General features: G+C 36.0%; 2 protein-coding genes across 2 annotated transcripts; one reads left to right on the top strand and one right to left on the bottom strand.

The window, feature by feature from the left end:
* Window positions 1-75: 75 nt before the first annotated feature.
* Window positions 76-4,688, bottom strand: LOC132308615 (uncharacterized). The gene is made up of 8 exons (XM_059806741.1): window positions 4,271-4,688; window positions 2,743-2,877; window positions 2,337-2,528; window positions 2,064-2,125; window positions 1,728-1,885; window positions 991-1,139; window positions 765-908; window positions 76-391 (listed from the first exon to the last, which is right to left on the bottom strand). The coding sequence occupies exons 1-8, from the start codon at window positions 4,622-4,624 to the stop codon at window positions 206-208; spliced, it is 1,380 nt and encodes a 459-aa protein (XP_059662724.1). The 5' UTR covers window positions 4,625-4,688; the 3' UTR covers window positions 76-205.
* Window positions 4,689-7,938: 3,250 nt separating this feature from the next.
* LOC132308616 (uncharacterized) lies at window positions 7,939-10,090 on the top strand. The gene has a single exon (XM_059806742.1). The coding sequence runs from the start codon at window positions 8,025-8,027 to the stop codon at window positions 9,846-9,848; it is 1,824 nt and encodes a 607-aa protein (XP_059662725.1). The 5' UTR covers window positions 7,939-8,024; the 3' UTR covers window positions 9,849-10,090.
* The last annotated feature ends 232 nt before the right edge of the window (window positions 10,091-10,322 follow it).

The following is a 10,322-nucleotide window of genomic DNA, read 5'->3' on the forward strand; positions in this document are numbered from 1 at the left end:
ATATATTTATAGCTGTGTCACGTACCCTTTTTAAGGCATGCCTTTCTATAATAACAAATGCAGAAGATTGTATCATACAAAAACTTGAAAAGACATATATTGATGATGACACAAGTTATTTGAACTTCGAAATTCAGATCAATTTCATGTTTTCCAAATGGAAACCAAGAATTAGATATATGATGGTTCAAAGAGAGAATATAGATCAATTAAGAGATCGGTTTAGCACTGATAGTTGACCAGAGTCACCATTCAGCAAGAAAATTTCCAATGGTACATACGATGAAGACGACTCCAGTGATGAACCGAATTTGTAAGGGGGTTGCAGTATTTTGCTACCTTTGGCGCATGGAATAGTGAGAAGGCGAGGTCCAGTCCTCATCTGCCAAACCTGCATAACTCAAGCTGCTAAGGGAACGTCGTTTTATACTATTTTCAGAAAATGCAATTGCATGTTTTTTTTGCCAATAGTTATGATCAACCTTTCATAGTTTCTTATACATATGGAAGTTATTAAAGCAATTGCATGTTATTCACACCCATATAGGCATCAACCAAAGGGTGGACTGCATAATTATCCGGAAAAGCAAGGACAAATAAGAAAGCAACATTAAATTGCCAGTGTCTTTGATATCAATAATAACAAAGGAAATGTCACTGCCACAGTTGTTTATTTGCTTTCCTAGTTCATCCCTGGGTTATTGAAAATTAAACTGGGAGATCAAAAGAGAACATTAAATTTAAGAAATGCAAGAATGAAATACCTCAATTATCCCTTTCCGAGGTGCATGAATGGCTAGACATAGGCAATAATCACTCTTCACATTTTCATAATAAGCAGAAGTTGATTCTTTATTATCTCTATTGACAAGCATCTCCATGAATAAGCAGCTAGCATCGCGATATCCCTGCAGAGATGTGTAGTTCAGCTTTAGGAAATAACCAATTGCATGGAAAGACATTCAATTACTCGAGTAGTCAGAAAAAAACCTTCCATAACCGCACCACCACACGTGCCTGAGTGTCTAAAAGCAAGATTCGACCAAGTGAATCTGTTATTGCAGCCAAAGTACCACTAGGTGATAAAGTAAGCTTCTCACCCTTTCTTGGATGATCCTTTAAACATGTCAGAGGAGAAGCTGCCGCGAAACATTAATCATAATAACAATAGGTAAGACTTATCATCCATCCCAAAAATACTATCAGTTTTACTAACAGCTGAAACACACAAATTTATGAGTTTAAAAAACCATAAACTCAGCATTTCAACATATAAAACACCATAGAACATCCGTAATGAAATGATGTACATCATGCAAACTTGACTGGACAAAATAATTTTGGAAACACACCAAAGGTGCTGCAGAATGCTCCTATATTTTTACATCTTCTGTTTATCCAATCCAATTGGCACTCTTATGAATTGAATTTTTACCAAAAAAATTGTATTTATTTGTCTACCAAATTGTTGTTATATACACCAGCAGAGAGGGAAATTAAAAGCAGAAGGCCAGGACTTCTAGAAGCCGCAATGGTACTTTAAAGTATCCAACATATAACTTTTCATGCTTAGTAACTTGGAAGACACTAGAATATCAAAAGGAAAGAAGAAAAAATATTTTGAATATTTACACATAACAAACCCCCCCCCCCCCCCCCCCCCCCGCGGCCCCGCGGTTACAACATGATAATATATAATATCAAAAATAAAAAACAACGAACTTCACCTCGAGCAAATGGTTGAGGCTTTGCTTCTCGTTTCTTTGGGGATGTTTGTTCGCTACGCCATATCATTTTAGAGAACGATGCTATTGTTGAAATTGTTGCAGGCACAACTTTTGATAATATAGCTCCCACTAAAGACCGGTTTCTGTCCTCTGAAAGTCTATTGCAAAACCAAATAAAAGTCAAACTACCATTAGTAGCAAAAAAATGACAAAACGATCCCTTTAACAATGAAGACAAGAAAATTAAAATCATTATAGCATGAAGATAAGCAAAATAACTCATCATGATGAAAAAGATCAGTAGTTATATATATAACAAAATCCCACCACACTAACCTAAATGCTGAAATAACAGCATCATCTCCAACAGTGACTGCACAATAGTAACGTTGACTTGACTGCCCAACAATAAAATCAGCTGAATTCAAATACCAGAATAACTTCAGAAAATCTCCAGAAGTCATTGGATGAATCAATAGCAACTTTATTGGCTACAAACTATGTTAATTTATAAAAACAGTCCACAAATTTTGAAGTAATTTATAGCATGGCCCCTGATAAAGAAAAAAGAATTGTAACTTAATAAGGTTAAGCAATGTAAGTCTCCACCTGGAGTTCCATCAGTGGAGGGGGCATGACACCAGTGATTGCTGCATCAGCACATGCCCCATACTTGCTGACATTCCAGAGCTGATAAGGAAGCCTTCCAAAAAAATTTCCAGAATCCCCTGGATCTCTCTTCTTTGTTGTCTGATCCCAAAAATTTGTGTGTTTTTCTTGAAACCATCTCTGCAGCATACTCTGCATTCCAAGCATGGAAAATGTTAGAAGCAGAACTACCTATGATCCTTAATGTCTAGATCTTCAAAATTGAAAATATATGGAAAGATGACCAAGGAAATGTACTTAAAATAACAAAAACTGTAGCCTTGTTTCCAGGCCTTGATTTATCATTCTATTAACATGAAATGTTAAGATGATGAGTAAAACAAAATTCTCAAAATATATCATATACCTGAATGTCAGCTCCATCAAAGCGAGCAATTACACCAGGCATCACAATACAAACTTCCTCCGATGATGTTTCTTGTGTTATATCTCTCTTACTTCCACGAACTCTCAACTTAAGAATACGTCCAGTATTTACAATCTGTATGCACAGAAACTTGCTACTAAGCTCCATAACAATTGTCTGTTTACGCAAAAGAAAATAAGCTTCTTGCACAACTTTAAGTATGAAATCTCCCATAGTATTCTACTCTTAGAGTCACAGTTAAGTGTATCGAAAGGCAAGAAGAAAAAGAAGAGAGACATCATTCAGGTTAATGAAATAATATAAGCAATTATTCCATCATTTTACAAGCTCAGATGTGCAGGGGGAAAAAGAAAAATAAATAAAAAAACATATAAAGTGAACACATGATAATAAAATGAAGTACAGGGACCACCAATGAATCACTCATAAGGCCCATAAGAACATGCTGAACCGCACACGATTTAGACATGGTCAAATAAATCGACTGTTACAATTGTTTAAAAATCTTTGAAAGTGTTTTAGAACTTCCGTGTTCAAGACTATCAGATACCACTATATGTCTATTACCTCAGAATAGACTAAGCATAAGTATGGCATTATTAGCAAAATCATGTATTTGTCTTCCTTTCAACTTATGCCACATTGGCCAGAATCCAATTACGAAAAGGAAAATAAGATAGAGATACACACACACACACACACACACACACACACACACCCATCATGTGGATATGTTTGAACTCAACATCTATAAGTATTCTTTATGCCTTTAGGTTTAAGTTCTGAAATTTTACATGGACAGATTGTGTCACCAATTAAAGAGAGAACACGTACCAGATCTAAGTACTTCTATTGTTGCCTGCATTTGCTCAGCAATCAAACAGAAGACTAAAATAACCTCAAAACCAATCTAAGATTCAAATTATCAATTTTAATGTTCCTATGTTTTTTTCACCAACCAAATAAATGCATCATCTATGAATCAAGTTCAAATTCCTTTCCTTTTAAAGATATTTTCCCAAAAATCCAAGAGCACCAACAAAACCCACTACCTACACTGAAGAGGAAAAACAAGCTTTCTTTGTGTACTTAGATTTATGTTTCTGAAAATCAGCAGCAAGATCGCTTCTCACCAACAAATCAGAAACCCAGGCCCAATTTATGATTCAGAATTCTATTTCTTTTCCTGTTGTCACATTTTTCCTACCAAACTAACTGAACACACATAATGAATATTTCTTCCTCCTTTCAACATTTTTCCAAATAAATTCAGGAAGAATAAAGCACAATTTTACAAATAAACAAATTATAAATCTAAGAACATGAGTTCCAATTTCTTTTTCTTTTTTTTTCCAATTTGTTACACTATCCCATCAGAGCATGACAAAAGCCCAATAATTAACGCTAAAAATCTAGATTTTCAACTCCTTTTAATCATATACATATAAGTGTACGTATAGATACACATACACACATTTATGAATAATCAAAAAGGGCAATTTGATACCTGTTTGTGAATGAGATCGCCTCCAAGAGAGTAAATCAACAAATAACCACAAGAGGTCCCGAGCGCAAGAACTCGAATATCATCGAAGACCAACCACTCAATGGCAGAGATATACTCGGCCTCGATTGGGGACATGTTGGGCCGGATCTTGACCCGAGAAGTAGCAGGGTGAGGATTGTCGGACCTTTCGAGGACGAGGACCACATATCGGTTGGCTAGGACGAGAAAGTTGTCGTCGAGTGCGGTGAGAAGGTTAGGGTTTTCGACAAGCCAGCCTTCCTTGCCTGCGCCGACATCGCTGAGATCGTCGCAGGCTATGCAGCCCAGCTCCGTCGTGTGGGTTCGTCGAGCCATGGTAGGGTTCAGCCCATGAATGACTGATGCAGAAATGGAGGGGGCACAGAACACAGAGGAATAAAGGTAAATTTTTTATTTTTAAAAAATATATATATAAATTGAAGCAAATTTTATATAGATAAAAAAAGGTAAAGTAGACAAAGTGAAAGAGAAAAAGGGTAATCCGCAATAAAATTATATATATATATATATTTTGTGTCGGCAATGAAATATGGTTGCAATGATCTTTTGTTTTATTTATTTTTTCTCGGTAATAAAATATGAATGTACTTTTAATGGATGTACTTTTAATAATTGAATATATTTGTTTGTATTTTTCTTTGAAAATATTGTAAAAATAAAATAATTTATTTTTTATAATTGTAATTAGTTGTTTTCCTCGAAAAGAATTTTTAGTATTAATATTAAAAAATTTATTATGTTTTTTTAATCGTTCATCTAAGTATATCTTCCTAAATCAAAGTACTAATGTTATGTTTGGTACCATGGGTTTGAAGGGGGAGGATAACATTAGTTAGGAGGGAAAGGGAAAGGAAAGAAAAGGAAGGATAATTTTAACTCCTGTCGTGTTTGGTTGGTTAATGAAGGAAAAGAAAGGAAAGGATAATGATTATCTTTAGAAAAGAAAGAAAAGGGAAGTATCTTAGTAAATTTACTATTATACTCTTTTAATTTTTAAAAGAAAAATTTATAAATTTAAGTATGTAATATTTGTCAAAAAAAAAAAAAAAACCTTATAACAAAATGTATGTAAAATATATATGTATAATATTTTTAGGGCAAATCATTTTAGCCTGCCTGCCTCCATCTCTTTTCTCGTCCTCAACTCTGAACTTGTCCTCTCTCTTTCTCTCTCTCTCTTCAACTGCAAATACAAGAATTAGAAGTTCAAAACTCATACATTTCAGTTTATATATTTGCCTGCAAGAATCAAAACTACAAAACCCATATCAGCATCATTTTAGATTGTTCAAAAAATCAAAACCCAATTTCAGCCATATCGATCTTTCAGTTTCCATCGCCCTTCCAATTCGGGTTTGCCGTTCGCAAGCTTCAACCGGCCCTCTTTCTCTCAACTCTCAAGCTTGCCCCCCTCTTTTTCTCTCTCTCTCTGCAACTGCTAACTTGTACGTATGGGTTTTGTGTGTAATCAAGGGCATATTTGGCATAAGAATCACTCACCAAGCCTCTCCTTCCCTTTCCTTCCATTTCCACCCATTTTCGGGAGGTCAAGAAATCTACTGTAGAAACCTTGTGTTAACCATCCAAACCCTTTCCTCTCCTTTCCTTTCCTTCCACCAATTTTACCCAAACACAATTTTTTAATCACCCTCCATCACCTTCCCTTCCCTTTTCCACCATTTTCACTCTACCAAACTGAGCCTTAATGTTCTTCTTCTAAAATATATATTTTTGAAAAACTGAAATAATTGATAAAGGAAAACTGATTTTTTAACCATGTTTATTTCTTTACGTTTGTCTAAATTATATTTTTTAAATTTTTAAATTTTTTCAAAATATATATATATTATAACTAGTATTTTAAAAAAATATATATTACAATTAATTTATAGTTTTTTTAATTTTTATCACATAGTTCAAATCCGATTCCGAATCTTATATTTCTGGCTAGAGAACAGCATTCCTACAAACAAAGGTGGGACAAGGACAACAGATCGGCATCAGTGGTGTTTGCGTGGGACGCGCGGTTAATTAGCCAAATAATTGATTACTTATCATCCATGTTTAATGAACAACTAAAATTGGATCATCATCTTAATGGCTTTGAATTTGAGCATGTTTTGGTCCCACTGGGACTTTGGATTTTTGTGGCCGTGAAAGAGAAAAAAGAAACGAAGTGCAATAGACAGGTATTTATATTGTGGTCTTATGAAGAAGAAGATCGGAATTGTAACGTGAATTCCTTATAACATGTTGATCCAATTTTAGTTGTGTTATTACAGTACATGAATGAGAATTATTCAATTATCAGGCTCATGTGTGAACTGTATAGCCCCCACATGCATGATTTACATGAAGAACATCACTATCTATTGTGATGGAGTGATGCATATGGTCTTCTAGGCCTTGATTTGGTGTCATTAGTTGATGGACATTAGCCAACTTTTAAGACCATACCTGGAATTTTTTATTTAATTGTAAAAAAGGAAAAATATCTTAGATAAACGGGAGTAAAAGGAAAAAAGTGTTGGGTTTTAGAGATAGGGTAAACATGTGCTTTGATACCAATTAAGGAAAAAAGTATTGGAATTGGGTAGAATAGGTTCAAGAAAAAAAGATAAATCAGTCATTTCATCCATTTATTTGACTTTGTTAGTTAATAATATAGAGTCTGATTGAATTTTTACAAATGTGGAGAATATTCTTAAATTATTGAGAAACTTAAGTGTGGTAAATGAATTAAACACAATTATTATTTAATGGACTTCTTATTTGGATCTTACAATGATTATATCGGGCCTCATTTGTATATTTATTTATTTTTATTTTTTGTCTTGGCTTTGTATAGTGTGTTGAAGACCTTAAAATTATATCTATATATATATATACACACACACACAAACACACACTAATAAAAGAGACATGGGATGCACATGGTAAAAACTAAAAAGTTTATTTCTAATCATAATAAAAAAAAAAACTACAGAATAATTAAAAATAAAATAATTTCTTTTACGAAAAAAAAAAGAACAATTGTAATGTGATTTTAGAAGAAAAGAGAAATCAAATGAATAGAAAATAAGAGTTAAAAGATTAGACATAAAAAATATATATATATAAAAACAAATGAGTAATTGCATGTGTGATTTACCGACTAAAAATAATAATAAAATATTAACGGGTCAGTGACCTAACCATATCAGTCCCTAACTTTCTAAAGGAATGTCAGGTTCAAGTTTAAGAAGAGATAAATGTGTGTGTCTACCAATTAGGAAAAAAAAATTATAAAATAAATCTAGATTTTTATTTAGTTATTTATTTATTCATTATTTTCAAACAAAAATTGTAGAGGAAAATGAAGTTTTGTATGACAGATGAGCAGTGAGGAATGAGTACCAAAAACAAGCCAATGAGAATAAAAAGGGATTATATGACATAAGTGAATCAACCTAAAAGTCTAATGACATAATGACTATACAAATAGTAGCCGCCTTGGCCATAAATTATTGTGGGATTTATAATTAGTTAAGTGTGACTAACATCAAATTTATTTATATTATTTTTCTGTCTATCTAGATTTAATGGGGGAATTGTAACATTTTTCTTTGTCAAAATTTACAATTTCGCGGGATGGAGCATATCCAAACATTATCAATGTGACATAAACTCGGACAGTTAAACAGATTATTTGCAGTCCACTTTTGAATATCTCCAAATGCTGTCTCAAAACGTTTCTCTCTCTAAAACCCTGAACCCTTCTCTCTCCACCTTCCAATGTCCATCCATCTCAAAATTCTCAAACCCTCTGTTCAAAACCCTAACCACAATTCATTACACACCTCAAAACCCTAAGCCCCTCCTTATCCTATCACTCTCTCAAAACCTCAACTTTCCCTTTTCCCGCCAACATGTCACTCACCGCCGAGAAGTCCGTTCATTCGCCGGCCGGAGCAAGAAAAAGCCCGGTGGGCCCTCCACCGGCCGCATCGAAGGAGGTGCTGAGATCCGCCGGGAGGCGAAGCGCAACGCTCGCCGGAGGAGCCGAAAGCTCGCGGAGAACCTGTTCTACAGACTGAAAAACCCTCACAAGAACTACCCTGACAATTTCACCGAAGAAGAGCTTCAGATGATCGGTTTGGGTTACGATAGAATGGTCCAGTTCATGGAAAAAGACGATCCGAATCTACGACATCCCTACGATTGGTATAAATACGGGGAATTCGGGCCGTACTCGTGGCGTGGAGTGGTTTTGGGCGAGCCCATTCGCGGGCGATTTTCAGATGAGTGCGTGTCGATGATAGGCGAAGTTCGTGACCAGGAGGAGTGGGACAAGATTGAGCAATTCGAAATGGCTCAAGATTTTGGAAACAGATTGAGTTCAATGGATAGGAGTACTGGGTTTCGGTACTACTGGGTGTTTGTTCGACATCCGAGATGGAGAGTCACAGAATTGCCATGGGAACAATGGACTTTGGTTTGCGAGGTTGTGGTTGAAGTTGGGAAGCAGAGGTTGGATAAGTGGAATTTGATGGGTAGGCTTGGGAACCAAACTAGGGCATTGATTACTCAATGCGCGGCGTGGATGAGACCAGACATTGTGTACGTGAAGCGCCCTGTGTATCAGTGTAGGTTTGAGCCTCAAGATGATTTTTTTCAGGCGCTGACGCCATTGCTTGATCCGGACACAGAGCAGGAGTATCTGTTTGAGGTTGAAGATGATGATGGGAGGTTCGAGTTTTGTACTTATTTTGGTGGGTTGTGTAAGATTGTGAAGGTGAATCCAAAGGCATTTGTGGATGATGTTGTGAAGGCTTATGAGAAATTGAGTGATGAGAAGAAGTCCAAATGTTTGCGGTTTTTGTTGACAAACCATCCGGTTCAGTTATTGCATCCGTATACTAAGGAGTGGAAGGCAAAGTTGGAGGACATGGAGTTGGGTTGTGATGCCCCCGAGGATGATGATGATTATGGTCGAGGTGGTAGTGCTGGTGAGAGAGAGGTCACGGATTGGATAGAGGACGGTGGCAATGATGATGGCGACTATGATGATGAGGACGATGATCAAGATGACATAGTTGTGGACATAGAAGGGGGTGTTGATGATGAATTAGGTATTGAAGAGGATGAGGAGGATTCAAGTGCAGAGGATGATGAAAAGGATTGGGATGAGGAATTGAAGAAGGCATTGAGCAGCAATGAAGCGATGGAAGGCTTGGCGAAACGAAGTGTAGAGACGTCCACAAAGTTGTATAAGCAGCAGCTGAGGATGATGGAAGAGAAGGGAAAACCAGAATTCTCAGAAGAGGGAAATGAAGATGGAGATGAATTGGCGATGAGGCGCAGTAGACCGAAAGTAAGTGTGAATGAATGGAAGTATGTTGGATATGGTCCATACAGGAGGAAGATTAAGAAGAGTAAAATCCCTCCTGAGCTGTTCTTGAAAGCGGCTGTGAGACCGTTTACCTACAGAAATCTTGTTAAGGAGATCGTTTTGACCAGACATGCAATATTGGAGGGTGACATTGGTAAGAAGAAATGAACCATTTTGATGATTTGTTCAAACGAAGGAGACAATTATTTGCCATGAACAAAAGAGGTTTATTAAGCATTGCTTCTTAATCATGTTTGATGATTGTATTGTTTTTTTTTTTTTAACCTTCAATTTTAGTTTGTGCTAATCCATCATTACAGCATCGCCTCTTTGCGTTTCATCCACAGCCTTGTCAACTACTCAAAAAGCTCAAGCTTGAATTACTTAGGAAAGTGTGTTTATTGTGTTAATTCAAGTATTATAGTATCGAATGCATATATAAGATATGCTCATGGGTAGACTCTTAATCATGGATATTCACCAGGTATGCTAAAACCATGCTGGTGATTTACACATTAGCGAGACGCAGAACCTCATTGTAACTTTCCGGGTGTTTCCCAAGTTGTAGCTGTTGCTTCACTGGTTTAGATTGAGTTCCAGCCAACAGGCAAGACAAATTGTCCCTCCATCAACCTTTAGGAA

This window comes from Cornus florida, unplaced genomic scaffold (assembly GCF_030987335.1).
Source record: "Cornus florida cultivar Cherokee Brave unplaced genomic scaffold, ASM3098733v1 CherokeeBrave_3.0.0_Hap2_Chr05, whole genome shotgun sequence".
Lineage (NCBI taxonomy): Eukaryota > Viridiplantae > Streptophyta > Magnoliopsida > Cornales > Cornaceae > Cornus > Cornus florida.